The sequence below is a fragment of the Electrophorus electricus genome, chromosome 13, assembly GCF_013358815.1.
Source record: "Electrophorus electricus isolate fEleEle1 chromosome 13, fEleEle1.pri, whole genome shotgun sequence".
NCBI lineage: Eukaryota > Metazoa > Chordata > Actinopteri > Gymnotiformes > Gymnotidae > Electrophorus > Electrophorus electricus.
In genome coordinates this window covers 7,048,849-7,065,033 of record NC_049547.1, presented here as the reverse complement: position 1 = coordinate 7,065,033, position 16,185 = coordinate 7,048,849, and the positions used below count along the sequence as shown (strand labels likewise).

Sequence of the window (16,185 nt, the reverse complement as noted above, 5' to 3'; positions counted from 1 at the left end):
ATAATTAACCATTAACCATCATGTTGTAATTAAAACACGGAAATTATTTCCTCAGCGTGATCAAACCTAATTTCTCACATGCAAATGCTCTCAGTATGTCAGCTACCCTGTTTAATTGAGGCAAATTTCCCTGAGCTCTAATTGACAGCTATAGCCAGTTCAGGAGGGTTCCCATGTTACTCAGAGTCACTGTTAGGAACATTTTTTACTATTAAGTAACTGTCTTGGCTACCTTTAGATGAAATATCACTCACCAACTTGAAATACTTCATTTGATGTATCTATTTGAAAATGTTTATTATATGCTGGTACTTGATTTCAGACAAGCTTAAATAAAAAAAATGTCTCAATCAGTAGTTAAAGCTATGGATTCTAGTAATGTGTTTGTAACCATTTGCATAATATGGAGATAGTCCCTATGTAAAGCCGGCCCTGCAGAAGTATCATATTAACAAGGCTTAACTTTATCAGTCTGAATGATGGTTATCATTTTCTTTTGAGATAAAACTCTGAGTGTAATATTGTGTGAAGGCACAGATACACAGAGCAAAGGTCTGTGTACTTGAGACATTTGTCAGAGCAACATTTGGCAAATTGGGCTATGAATTGGTTTTGACTCCAATTGCTCTGTCAGACAAGTGTTGCATCACTATTTCATAAGCAAGTGAGAAGGAAATGCATTTCGTTCCTGAGCCAGAAATGATCAGTGGATGAGATGGTATCTGCCACAGTTCATAATGGGTAATAAGACAGCCCATTTTATTTTCTTTCAAGCCATTAATCAAATATCAAAACACTTTGCAAACTGTTGGTCTAAGATGATTTGATTAACACATAACAGGTGTTACCAAAATAATGTGGAGAATGTTCTTTACTTGAACTACTATCGTAATTTTGCTCATTCTCAAGTCTTGCCATAAAGATAATTTCAGAGAATTTCTATAAATTATATCAAAATACAGGGAAGTAACATGAAACCTCAATAATTTCAAATATATGAGACAGACTTGATGGATCTGTTTGGTTAAATATTTAAACCATTCTTCTGTTTCTTGTTCTCCATACTGTTTTATAAATAGGGTGATGCAATTGTGATTTCTTAAAGATTAAAATAATGTTTTGTTTTATAAATTTGACTCTTTTGTAGACACAACAACATGAGGAAGAGAAAAGGGCACTGGGTCGAGAGATCATCGTACTCAATAACCACCTAATGGAGGCCAAGATTACAATTGAAAAGCTTAGAGAAGACAATGTGAGTCATTTTTTTCTGAATTTTTAGGATGAGAAACAACTGAATTAAGGCAGGGGAGAGGATGGTGGGGCGCTAATCAATGAAGCACTTTCTTTTTGCATCATTGGGATGAACTATAGTATACTTTAGTGATATGAAAACTATACTGGGGTAAAACTGAAACTGAGGCCCCACTCTCATCCAAACACCCTTTACTACTGTGCAGATTCAGATTCTGCTCAAATTCTCTGCGATCCCAACATGGGAGCTCATTATCTTCTAAGGCAGAAAACCTTGCAAGCGCTTACCTCAAAATTTATGGAAAGAAGATCCATTTTTACTTATTAATTCAAACAGCTTTCTCTTTATTACTACAAAGACCTACATCAGAGTGGGTCCTGGACCAACCATTGAAAACAAAGACAGCTTGCCTCCAAAGTGATTTAATCCCCTGCAGATTTACAGTAGATGGATTGTATTGCGAGGACCTCAATGTGCAGTATTCACTCTGTAGGTCACCACAGAAATGATCAGGATCTGAGCCCAGATATATGAGGATTGAAGATTACAGATATCTGTGCTGCAGTGAGCCAGTCTCTCAAGTGACTAATGGAAATAAGATTTTATTAAGTAAACACCAAAAAAGGATTTTCTGGTACAGACCTGAGGACCATACAATTTTGTAGAAATTAATGCATAAAGATCTAGCCTAAATGACACAGTGATCAATAAGACATTTCAGAGAAACATAGACCTAAATCAACATAGACCTAAAGTTGAATTAATGTGTAACATGAAATGGCCACAAAATTAAAGTCATATATTATGAGGTATATAACATCATCAGACTGAATTTAATACATTTTTCAAGGTATACTGAATTATACTATTTTAGGCAGCTTTTAGTAGTGAACAGGCTAAATCCACTGATATTGTTTTAGAATTAGAAACACTTTTTTTCATATTGCAGTATCCCTTAAAATAATAGGACCTATTTTACCGAGACCTTTCTACCTAGCTTTGTCAGACCTTTTTTAACCCAGGTTACTTAACATAAAAACAAGTTGACCAGATCAAGTTTTCAACTAGGTATTATTTAGTTTTTAAAAATAATTAGGTGTTATTTTTTGCTAGCTGCCAACATGGTCAGTCCTACTGGCTAGGTAGCTAACCTAATCAACCTGACAGACATTTAGAACAGTGTATAGAAATTTAGATGTAGAAATAAGTGTAGAAATAAGATGAAGAAATGCAGCAATGTCTGAAAACATATTGTCAATCACCAGCTCCATGGTGAACATTAACCAAAGCTTACATCTGCTTTTTATCCGAAATGCATTTCACTACATTTGTTAAAAATATGATGCAATGACTGATCCAGATTGTCTATCTGATGTATTTAGTCAAACAAGCACAGTGGTAAAAAGTCAAATCACTTCTCAAGCAATTCCAATAAAACATTTTCCTGATTCTTAGAGACACCCGGACTCAATAGAGATAAATAGGATACTATTGAAATGTGCATTGAGAGCATGTTCTTATCCATGGGCACAGTCTGGGTAAGGGAAAATGAGTTGACGGGTTTGTACCCACTTTACATGCTCTGAGGGCAGATGTCTGCCCGTGCAACCCAGCCAGAGTCTAATTCATAACTCTTCGGTGGCTTACACTAGTGAATTACCATCCAGAAATGTCCTTAGGACCCCAAGGGCAAATCCAATGCCAACTTTGACACAGCACAATAAAAGCCTGGAAATGCCAGACTGAAAGTGATCTCAAGTGACTTGGATTTACCAGGTCCCAGTGGCTACAGCTGGAGGCTGCAGAAGAGGATCAAGGACAGATCCCTTTAGCTAACACACAAATATTAGGATAGCCATCATTTGTCACTGTCTTTAAAATACCAGGGCTCCAGAATCAGGAAGAGAAAAGTCAAGACTTTACAGAGATCACATTTCTGTATATGGAGAATTTCTGTAGTCAAAGGAAGTCTTTGAATCTGCAGCGATTTCAGGTTTACAGTGGCACTGAAGAAAACAGTAGACTGGATAAAAATACTTCAGAGAAAACCTATTAGACTGTAGGTAGAATAAAGAGCAGCGCTTGCATTTTCATAACCCTATAATGAAATGAACAGTGACGCTGATTAGAAACCCTGTATTACTAAAGCAGCTATCTCTCAATGATAGTAATATTTTACTATCTGTGGCTGCCCCAGAGGAGATGAAAGACAATACTCATTTTCTTAGACAAGGGATTTACCACTATAGCTGATGATATTTTGAAGAAATATTATCCAGAGACACTATTGTTCATTTATTTAATTTTTTACACTTTAGTTTTTCTTGGGAAAACTGTTCGTAAGCTTATTATACTACATTTAATGAGATCAGTTGTAATGAAATACTAACCAAACAAGCAAATATTTTCAGATGTTAGGTACCTAAGGGATAACACAACTTCATCTATTCCTCCAGCTGTCTTCAGTTCTAAATTAACATCTAAAAACAACTGGACCTCAACTGGTTCCATTAAACTTAACACCATATGAAAATGAGTCACAGCACTACATTGTGATGTATGTTCACAGGTTTTACATAATTCCCTGAAATATATGAAATATTTGCAAGTCAGTTTTGTGGGCCGGTGATTTCAGGCGTAACCAGAGTCTGTAAATGAAATCTTGGAATATGGTAGGTGGAATCAGTGGCAGAGCTTTCATTTCACCTTATTTGGGGGGGAGGGGGGGGGCACTGCTCACACCTCCCAACCTAACACATTATATGAGTTGTGAGAGTTATTGGGGACATGTCCCAGCCCCCCCCCCCCCAACTACACCTATGGATGGAACAGATCACTGCTGCAAAATAAACCATCCCAAGATGATACATCATCCTGAAGCCATTAGGTAATTCTTTGTAATTGCCTTGGGTAGCCCACATTCTGGAATGGCACCTGCTGGCTAACAAAACCCCATCCTAAAGCCAGTAATACCCACTGAGTGAGCCCTCCTCACAATGAGATGGCATAAGGAGATTACTGGCTTTACTCCATTCCCCTTGAACTGGTTCTTTACAAAGATAGCAGATGTTCTCAACAGGATATTTGCCATTTTGCCTTCTGTCTCATTCCTCCCTAACTTACTGGTCACAGAATGCAGAATGCTGTTGGGGTGAGGGGGTTGGGGGTAGGGCTCTGGGTGCTTGGGCACCTGTGATTATGCCATTTTATTTTATAGTATTTTTAATTTTAGATTGTATTACATTAATAATTTTGTAATTATTGTCTGAAATGACAAAAATAAATACAACAGAATTAATATGCACATGGCTGCTTCTCTTTGGGCAAGCCTTCGATTTTGTTTACTCCCCTGACCCTCCACCACCACACTTCCCACTCTCTGTGCCCACCGCCATCTGTTTGATACTGCCAGTTTGAAAGTGCACAAAGCTTTGTGGAAGCAATCTCAAAGCACTTTGCAGAGGACAAGTGTGTTCATAGTATCGGTCAGTTTTTAAATATGTGGCTTCTTGCGGCCATTACTTACATCTGGTAGCAAGTAATGTAGCACAGAATTCTGGAGGCCCACTACAAGAGACATAGTGAAGACCCTTATAAAGTTTTTTTCTTTTTACGATCCCCTCATGGGAGGCCTCCCCTCGTCTTGTGTGCTCTGCATGCCCCTGAGTGCTGGCAGTGATATATCTGATATTCTGCAATTAAATTACAACTGAGGGTTCCACAAAGCTGAACTAGTATTAGCTTGAACCAATGGTCTATTTTTTATTCCACATCAGTGATTTGAACTATTAGTTCAGTTTTGATCGAATTTTATTTAAGCCCATCACCATAGTCGGTGCGAGAGGGTGGCTTCTGTGGCTCAATAGCAGTGTGATGATTGCCTAATAGATTGCTGCTGGAGCTATCTAATGTTAGCTATGGTTACACCTTGCTGGCTAATGTTAGCTGATTTGACCGTCTCTGAGCATAAATATATCCAGTAGATGCTGCATTTGTGCTGTTTTGCAATCATGTGACCCATATAAATAAAGCCAGATTTTTGTTTTGCTTTTAGATGTTCTAATGAAAGAAATGCCAAAATCAAACAACAGGGAATAACACTGAACAGGTGTTATTTTGTTACACCTTTTTTTAGAATATTTTACTGTTATGAACCTGAAATTGGATATATGACAATATGTTATCCTTATTAATGCTTGTACTATATTGATATTCAGTATATTGGAACTGAAGCTTGGGCACAACTTTAAGATTGGAATTGAAGTTTGAGTTGTTTGAGCTAAACTAACCTCGATATTGTGAAAACTATAATCCAGGTTCACTGTTTATTAACATTCCATTTTCACTCAATATTATAGGGACTGTCATGAACATGACAAAAAAAAAAATGAAACGGAAAAGATTATTGTAAAACAAGTAGTCACTTGTTTACATAACAACAGGTTTATATGTTCCTAAATTTAATTTGCTCCACTGTAATTCTAAAAATGTCAGGGTTGGTATGTATGACTGTGTTACATAACTTATAATTTCTTGGTTGACCTTGGATTTTGCAAAGTAATGCATGTTTACCATAGCAGCAACTCACTTCATCTGATCATCAGCAAACTTAACATGCTTTAAATTGCATTATGTTTAAACAGTCTACATATCAACATGGAGTTTTATAACTAATTCAGAGCACTGGGCATGTGTGTATGCATACAGGTTAGAGAAGACTTAACGTTGGCAAAACCTAAGCAGACTGTATATCAGCTTAATAAGACAGTAAACATAAGTGAAATATTATATTGAACGGAATTTAAATCCATGTCTACAAACGTTGTTTTGCAATGGTTCCATAGCCCATTTGCAAAGAGGGGATTGACTTCTAATAGAACTTTGAGTCACATGTAATTTTTTGTTTTCCATAAAAAAAAAAAAATCTGTCCTTGTGTTCTAAAGTCTGCAAAGGAACACACAAATATCAATAAAACAACCTAAAAATGTCACCTATTCTTTTTAGAATAATAGTGTCAAATTCTTTTATACTAAAAGGGACATGTGAAGAGTATCGAAAGGTTTTATCATCACAAAGAAGGCTTTACTTGTGGCTTAGAATGATAAAACATATTTCTGGCCCTGTATACAGTATTTAGTACCATGTCCCATCAAATTGTGGCAATATCTGAAAAATTAAGTAATCATTGCACAACGCATTAAAAAAAATGAAGAGAGTTATACTTTGGGGTCATGCAGAGAAACCTCAGTGGAATATGCCTGTGAGCCATGTGATTATATGATCGAATTATATATAATATATCATTATATATAATTTTCTAACTGAAAAATGTATTATTAATATTAGAATTTTTATTCCTAAGTGTCAAATTCTTCTTCTAATGAGAAACATGGTTTTCAACAGGCAATGCAACAACCTAAAAGAACCATTAGTCATACATATATATGATGCCTGTCCACTGACCAATAAAAATTGCATACATCAAATACCCTACAAAACCAAACTTTTTTTTTTGGTTAAGAATTTGCCTGTGCTATGTTGAAATAATGATGTGCCTCTTTTCCACAGGACCTATACAGGAAAGACTGCAACCTTGCTGCTCAGCTCCTACAGTGTGGAAAATCCCATTACAGAGCACACAAGCTGTCAGAGGTAATTCCAGCCTGGCTTTACTTTCACCAAGGCTGCTGTACAAAACACTTCAGTACAAGAGCTTTCATCACTTTCTATGCTGTCAGAGAGATCTGACAAAAAAGCATAGTACTTGGAAGTTGTTAATTATTAAACATGTTCAACCAAGTTTACTGACTGAAGAATAACTGGTTGGCACTTTGTCTTTAAAACAACAACAATTAGAAACTCTAGGACAACAACGATATTTATTTATATAGCACCTTTTTTGTTAGCTTTATATAGCACCTTTTTTGTACACTGATATTTGTGTTGGTCTTGAGATGGATGGAGCATGCATGGGATCACTGTTGCTAGAGTCCTGGACAAATTTATATCAAAATGATAAAGTGTATTCTGTTCAGTTATATATGGAAAAATGGATAGATATCATTATTTGAACTCTTAATACATTGTGGATGTATACACATAACTTGCTGTGATTTGAGGTGATAAATGAAGTCTAAACTTCTAATAAGTGAGTATTCTGTTCATTCATCCATGGTGCTAAACAAGATGGGAATTAATGTCCTTTAAATTGGGTCTATTGGCAAGTGAACTACATAGCTATCCATCTCTGATGCTTCTTGACAAGAAAGATGAATGAGCATGTGCTTAGCCTGCAGGCTAACCTAGATATCTTCTAGAAGAGGAAGAAGAGGAAGGATTTGAAAATAGTACCAACATTTTAAAAAACTTAAAAAAATAAATAAACTATTGGAATTTTTTATCTAATAAGTATTTTTAACCAAAATGCTAGAATTTTCTTCTTTTTTTTTCTTTCCTGCTCACCCTTTTTTTTTTTTTTGAGTGTACAGGCTCCCTCAGTATGGCATGTTTGATGAGACAGGAATCAAGAGTTACTAAGGCAGTAGTTCTGCCAATAGGAAATGAGTAAAAGAAGATTAATTTTAACATGACAAATACTGCATTATTTTCGAGTTTTGGTTAAAAGGATAACAGCAGAATATTGAAGTGGAGTGCAGATAGTTATATACAAAACATTCACAGATGGAGACCGATAGATTTTAAAAGAAATAAGGGAACATTGCTGGAATGTACACCAAAGTGTGAGTAGAAAAATATGTGCTCTAATTGGCATGCACCATCAAAAGACCCACTTAGGATTTAACTTCATAATAAACACTATTAAAAAGATTTTGGAAAAATAAATATTCTAAATAAAAGGGGGAATTTCTGAAGCCTGTGCAATGTACAAATAATGATGTTGATGGTGAAGTTAATGTCTTAGAAATCCATTCCACATCATTGCCAACTATCTGTCCTCCAAAAATTGTTTAAAAATACATGGCACTCTCTCATACAACCTAATTAAAAAACATGTATAGTACCTTGCAAAAGTATTCACCCTTTGGTGTCTTTCCTGTTTTGTTGCATTACAATCTTGAATTAAAATGTATTTTTTATTTGGATTTTGTGCACTGGATCTAACAAAATGGTTCAAATTTTTAAAGTGGAATGAAAAATTCCACGTTTTAAAAAAATGTAAAATGTGTGAGTGCATATGTATTCACCCCCTAACTAAGATCTCGCCAAATCTATTAACTTCAGAAGTCACATAAGTTCATTAAGGTCTACCTGTGTGCAAATTGTTACATGATCTGTCATAAGATGTCAGTATAAATACACATACTCTGAAAGGCTTAATGGAGTTTGTAATACCACTAAGCAAGCAACATGAATACCATGAAGCTCTCCAAACAGGCCAGAGACAAAGTAATGGAGAAGTAGAGATCAGGGTTGGGTTATAAAAATATCCCAAACTTTGAACATCCCAGGGTGCAACATAAAATACATTATAACAAAATAGAAAGAATATGGCAGTACTACAAGCCTGACCAGAGAAGGCTGCCCATCAAAACTCAGGAGGCTATTAATTACAGATTCAACAAAGACTCCAACTGTAACACCGAAGAAGCTGCAAAGATCCACAGCAGAGATGTGAGTGGCTGTACATAGGACCATTTTAAGATATTCGACAGAGTGGGGTTTATGGAACAGCCAGAAAAAAGTAATTGCTTACAGAAAAAAAACAGGCAACAGCATGTGTCAACTGAACAAAACTGAACCTTTTGGCCATTATGAAAAATGCTATGTGCGGCACAAACCCTACATTTCCCATCACTCCAAAAACACCATTCCTACAGTGAAGTATCATGGTGGCAGCATTATGCTATGTGGATGGTATTCATCAGCAGGGACTGGAAAACTGGTCAGGATTGAACGAAAGATGAATGACACTAAAAACAGAGCAATTCCCGAGAAAAACCTGTTTTAGTCTGTCAGATATTTGAGTTCAAAACAGGGAGTTCACCCTACATCAGGACAATGATGCTAAACATACTGCCAAAAAACTGGAGTAGTTTAAAGAGAAATATTTAAATTTGGGATGGCCCAGTCAAAACCCAGACCTGAATTCAATTGAGAATCTGCGGCATGACCTGAAGATTGCTGTACACCAACCCAAAACATCTAAGTTGATAGAGCTGGAGTAATTTTGCCTAATTTTGCCTTGAAGTATGGCTAGATGTGCTAAGCTAATAGAGATACACACCTAGAGACTTGCAACTGTGGCTAAAGGTGACTCTACAAGGGGGGGATTATGCAAAGATTTTTTTGTCTAGTGTCATAAAATATTTTACACCTACAAAGTGGTAAGTATGTTTTGTACATCAGATGGAACAAATCGCCAACATTTTAATTCAGGCTGTAAAGCAACAAAACAGGAAAAAACATCAAGGGAGGGTGATCACTTTCACAATGCATTGTATTTGACATTACTAGCACTAATTAACACTATCCTGCTATCTTAAACTGTCTGACATATCTACATCAACATGACTAATCATGGTGTCTGGTGTCCTTGTTTTTGATAAGTGTTGCTTAGCCTTTAAGTATGTGAATTTGGCAAGCATACTCTAGCAATATATTGAAATACTTACATTGCAGACTGGAGAAGACTAAACTTTTTTTTTTTTTCTTTAAATCAGACACTCATCAAACTTGCCTATACAGAGAATTATAAATCTTCCTAACTATGATATTTGATTGGAAGGTGTTCTGTCTATATACTGCTTGTAAAATTTCTATGTCAGTGTACTCTTCTCACGATATGTATCTCTGTATCTCTTAGCTGCCTACTGACCTACAAGAAAGGGTGAGTTCTCACATGGAGAAGCATGGGTCAGGAAGGAGCTTGGGCTTATGCCACTCATCCTACTCTGACACTGTGCCCACTGCAGTCATTGCCAAGGTGCTGGAGAAGCCCGAGTTGGGTAGTAGCTGCCCGGTCACACGCTCACCCAGCCCACAGGCTCGAGACCCAGACCACATGACCAACAATGTAATGGGCAGTGGGGACACCCTCCATCGACGCGTGGTCTACAAGTCCTCTGACCTATACTGCAGTGACACGGCCCTGTACTGTCCCACAGATGACAGGCGCCGGGAGCACCAGCAGGAACGTAGGCAAAGTGTGGACCTCCACGGTCGGGAGGCCAGCTTCTTCCAAGCCCAGAACTCCACAGACAGCAACCCAGAAGAGGACAGCTTCCTCCCTGGCTTTTCACATGATGACGCCGCTTTTCACGAATTTGCAGCTGGATCTCCTCCACCATCTAGCTCCTACTCCAGCTTCAGTGCGGCATCAGATGAGAAGGGCCATGCTCTCAGTGGCACTCTCTCCTCCTCCCACCTGGCCCTCTACATGGACTGGCCAGAGGGCGATTATGAGCACAAGAGCACATCCTCTTATGACAAGGACAGCCCTGGGTTTCCCAAGTCTCACAGCTTCCAGCACATGGCCCCTAGTCCGCAGAAAGGCAATTCCCCAGCCTATGCACGCACACCATCATGCTATAGTGAGCCTTACCACTCGCCACGCCTCCCCTCTTCACGCAATGCAGGCTCCTCAGGGGTACCAAGAGACAGCCGCGGCAGTGTCCACATCTCTGAGGAGGAGCTCACGGGCCGCTGGAGGCAGCTGAGTGTGGAAGACATCAATATGTTCTCCTACCGCAATCCTGGCCGTGTCTCCCCATACAGCTTCTCAGAGCAACATTTTGCAATGGGCCCTGCCAAGATCAAGCTGGGACCCCTATACAGCAGCTTCCAGGAGGGAGACGATGTCTTCCACACCCGTGTGCTAGACACCTGCTTCCCCACCTCGGCTGGTTCCAGCCCAGCCCCAAGTCCCAAGCACAACCTGGGTCTTTGTAAGACTGAAAAAAGCCCACTGTACCAGTCAAAGGATGATAGTCAGGAGTCCAAGAGCAGCCTTTTCCTCTCCGGAAGCTCAAAAGACAAAGAGAGCACAGTCGGAAATGTGAACAAAGAATATGAAGACGTAAGCCCAAGCAGCTCAGTCGAGTCATTACACCAAAATCCACTAGAGGCTTCTAATGTGCAGCACTACCAGCTTCAAAGTCCAGTGCCACAGAGGAAGACCCCGCCACAGCACCAAACATTTGGAAGCACAGGACTCAGTAGGAAGGACAGTCTCACAAAGGCACAGCTGTATGGAACACTGCTTAACTGAGTCAGTTTTGTGATTTAACAGTCATTACCACTGTTACTACTGGTAGTTAAATACATGTGAATGAAGCACTATTTGTTTGGATAGAGTATGATGAAATGAGGCATTAACCATTACAAGTGTATGTTTCTCTGATGTAAAGAAACAGGAAAGTATATTTTAGAACATTAAAAATACCCAGTTCAAAAGCCATCATACAACAGAATAGACTCTGGGTTTCACACTCTGTTTAAACCATCTTCCCTTAGCATCCATTGATTTATTAAGCAAGCAATTTATGATAGTGACTGGATATTTATTATGTAGGGGAATTTTGCTGTCTTTCAACAGAACATCCAAAACTTGTTTCCTTGTGGATATTCTTCCTTAGACTTATTTTTCATGGTCAAAAATTGTATTATCTGAAAATTAGTTATTAACAAGATAAGATGATTTACTCAAATAGCATATAATGCAAGAATATAGTATATAAAAAACAGAAGTTGTATACACCTGACAACAGCTTAAGGGGAATTTTAAATATTTATCTCCCCCCCACCCCCTTGTACTTTAAGGTCAAATGACTAGTGACTAGAGATTTCTTTGACAGTCTATGCTTATTGGGTATTTCTATTTTAACAACCTATATGTGTCATGATGTAATCACAGTAATTGTTTTTTCTCAAAATGACAAAAGAATTTGCCTTAATTCTTCAATTTTCAGTAGATAAGCCCATTTTCAGTCATTTTTTTTTATTTTCCCTTGTTCTACACATAAAACAGATGTACACTGGCTGGCCAAAAAAAAGGTCACCACCTGGATTTAACTAAGCAAATAGGTAAGAGCCTCCCATTGGATAATTACTGCATGGCTGATTATGTTTCAGCTGGCAACAAGTTATTTAACCCTAACTGATGCAGTGAGTAGCTTCTCATTTGTTAAATAACCATGTGGAAAGACACATCCTGTGGTTGTGGAAAAGATGTTAATCTGTTTCAGAAGGGTCAAATTATTGGCATGCATCAAGCAGAGAAAACATCTAAGGAGATTGCTGAAACTACTAAAATCGGGTTAAGAACTGTCCAATGCATTATTAAAAAGTGGAAGGTCAGTGGGGAAACATCATCTTTGAGGAATGAATGTGGTCAGAAAAAAATCTTGAATGATCGTGATCGGCAATTACTTAAACGTGTGGTGAAATCATAGAAAAACAACAGTAGAAGTCAGGGATATGTTTAATAGAAAGCAAGAAAGTAAGAGCATTTTTACATGCACAGTACGAAGGGAACTCAAGGGATTGGGACTAAACAGCTGTGTAGCCTTAAGGAAACCAGTTGTCAGTGAGGCTAACCAGCAAAAACGGCTTCAATTTGCTGGGGAGCATAAAGATGGAACTCTGGAGCAATGGAAGAAGGTCATGTGGTCTGATAAGTCCAGATTTACTCTGTTCCAGAGTGATGGGGTAAAAAGAGAGGTGGCTGAAGTGATACACCCATCATGCCTAGTGCCTACTGTACAAGCCTGTGGGGGCAGTGCTATGATCTGGGGCTGCTGCAGTTGGTCAGGTTCAGCAATGTTATGTGCCCAAAGAATGAGGTCAGCTGACTACCTGAATATACTGAATGACCAGGTTATTCCAAAAATTGATTTTTTTCTTCCCTGATGGCACGGGCATATTCCAAGATGACAATGCCAGGATTCATCAGGCTCAAACTGTGAAAGTGTGGTTCAGGGAGCATGAGACATCATTTTCACACATGGATTGGCCACCACAGAGTCCAGACCTGAAACCCATTGAGAATCTTTGGGATGTGCTGGAGAAGACTTTGTGCAGTGATCCAAATCTCCCATCATCAATTCAAGATCTTGGGGAAAAATTAATGCAACTCTGGACAGAAATAAATGTTGTGACATTGCAGAAGCTTGTGGAAATGATGCCACAGCGAATGCATGCCGTAATCAAAGCTACAGGTTGTCCAACGAAATATTATTGTGTGACCTTTTTTTTTGGCCAGGCAGTGTATATACATACACATTATTTCCAATTGTTTATAGTGTGTCATCTGTAACAAAATCGGTTGGTGATCTAAGACAGTGGTATTCAAGTCAATTTTCAATTATCCCTGCCAAGCCTAATTTGTTTAAGCTCCCAGCACACCTGTGCCAGGCAATTTAGAGTTAAAGAATCTTGTTTACCTGTATCAGGTAAGAGGCAGGAAAATGAACATGTCTTGATGTTTTGCATGAACCAAAGTGATCATGCCAAGAAAGAATATTTTTGCCCTGGCATTTCCTTCAATAATAGTATGGGCAGGCCTAAATGAAAAATCCCTTCCTTTTTTATTGGGAGATTTGTCAAGAATGGAATCCAAAAAAACATTTTAGCTTCTTTGGAACACAATTTAGTTTAAAAAAAAAAGTGTTTCAACACAAGGTTATTTGATGCAAGGCTTTTTGCACTACTGGTCTTTTCAGATTATTGCTTATATAAGATTTGGGTTGATCTCAGGCAGATCGCTAACAAAACCAGAAAATGTAACAGAGAAATTGCACCTAATGCCTGTTCACAGTTATTGTTGCTTCCATTTCCACCAGACCCAATTGGGGGTGCAACAGCTCCTGGACCAACAACATGGGCCAACAACATGGACTTAATAGCGCTATTGACAAAAGTATGAACCGGTTGCTGATGAAATACTAAAATCCAAAATGAGTATAGCTAATGAGTAAAACATAGCTGATGAACTAAAGGCTGCCAGATAGCATCATCTTGTTTATGGCATGCTAAGTCAACCCAGCTACTTTTCATTCATTTCAAGTAACTTTTTTTTTTTTTTTTTTTGAAAACATGCACAATAGTCTGACAGCATGAAATGGATTTACAATGTGAGAAATAAGCAAAGCCAAAATCCAAGTCCCTGTAAGCTCTTCCTGGATTTGCCACGTGAAATAGCTGTTAGAATTTTTTTCCAACTGCACCAGAAAGCTGATGTTTGGCCTACACTTTTGCAAAGACTTACAACTACTTATTTGACTCATTGTTAATTTATATAAAGTTATATAAAATTATTTATTTGTTCAGTGGTAAGAGACTGGTATTTTTACTGTTATCTTGGATGTTGTTTCTCTATTCCCTGGTAAAGCTTCCCTGTTTTGTTCTACCTCAAAGTCTAGAACATTGTGAAGGAACAAAAGGTCAGCTGTTTGCTTGATGCATGATTTTAAACTTTGGTGTATGTCTTTAATAAATAAATATGAATGAGGAACTCAATCTATGTAGTCTTTTATATATATATATATATATATATATATATATATATAGAGAGAGAGAGAGAGAGAGAGAGAGAGATTGATACACACACACACACACACACACACATCTCTCTGTCTCTCTTTCTCACTGTCTCTGAATGGCCACTTTTTAGTGACACCCATATTGTAGCACATTGAACCTCCTTTGGCCTTCAGAACAGCAATTCATCATGGCATAGATTCCACTAAATGCTGAAATCATTCTGCAGAAATATTGGCCCAAGTGCATAGGATAGGACCTGGGTACTGTAAAGACCAGGGAAACAAGGAAAACTCGCTGTCATTCCTGGAACCTATCTATGACTATATGACCCATTTGGCATGGTGCATTATCCTATTGAAAGTGACATTCTGCCCAAGGGAATACAGCTGCCATAAAGGAAGGAACTTGGTCAGCCACAATGCTTAGGCAAGCCTATTATCCAAATGTCCATCCACAGGTCCATCAGACCCAAGGTGTGCCAATAACCCATTTCCGACATCATTACTCCTCCTCCACCAGTCTGAACTGTTGACACCTTACATGAAGGGCTGATCAATTCATACTGCCTGTGCCTAATTCTGACCCTCCTATCAGCATAGTGCAAAAGAAATCTGGATTCATGCGACCACGTAATGTTTTTCCGCTGCTTGGAGTCTTGCCTTTTTGTTTTTAGTACTCGAATGGCACTCTTTGGCAATCTTGTATACTACACTACGTGACACTGCTATATATAGGTGTCCCAAGTGATAGCAACATCAAGAACAAGGAACACGAAAAGCTCAGGAAATACCAAATCATGAGAGAAGAGCTGGAAAAGATATGGATAGTGAATGCAACTTTGGTTCCTTTGGTAATCAGAGCACTAGGGCCTGTGACCACAAAACTGGGACAGTGGCTCCAGCAGATCCCAGGAACAACATCTGAGATCTCTGTCCAGAAGAGTGCAGTTCTGAGAACAGCTAAGATACTGCACAGGACCCTTAAGCTCCCAGGCCTCTGGTAGAGGACCCAAACTTGAAGGAAAAAGAGGCCACTGTTCCTAGGATTGCACTCTTATAGATTGACACTAAAGTCATTCCTGCCCCCCCTCCCCCCCAAGTGCTCCTGTCAAGAGTGGAACAACCTTGATGTTAACCTTCCACATTCTCTCTCAATTCTTCTTTCAGTCCCTGGTATTTTTCCAATTTCTTTGGAATCTGCATCTTGTCTACTATCATGATGTCTGGCTGGTTTGCCACTGCTTGTTTAACTTGCTGGATCTGGAGGTCCCACAGGATCTTAGCCTTGTTGTTCTCCACTATTCTCAGTTCCTCCCATTTGGACTTGTGGGTATCCAGCTCATATAAATTACATGATCCTATATGTGATCTGTGCCGCTTGGTTATGTACACTGACACATATACACATGCATACAAATGCTTTGTGGCAT

General features: G+C 38.5%; 1 protein-coding gene across 3 annotated transcripts in view; it reads left to right on the top strand.

Annotated features, from left to right (window-relative positions):
• LOC113587273 (brain-enriched guanylate kinase-associated protein) overlaps positions 1 to 12,327 on the top strand; it is a 38,888-nt gene extending 26,561 nt beyond the window's left edge. For all 3 annotated transcript variants that reach the window (XM_027025853.2, XM_027025852.2, XM_027025851.2), the window contains 3 exons: positions 1,148 to 1,255; positions 6,825 to 6,908; positions 10,081 to 12,327. In XM_027025853.2, coding sequence (XP_026881654.2) covers positions 1,148 to 1,255; positions 6,825 to 6,908; positions 10,081 to 11,484 — 1,596 coding nt within the window. In that variant the 3' untranslated portion in view covers positions 11,485 to 12,327. The remainder of the gene's footprint in view (positions 1 to 1,147; positions 1,256 to 6,824; positions 6,909 to 10,080) is intronic.
• The last annotated feature ends 3,858 nt before the right edge of the window (positions 12,328 to 16,185 follow it).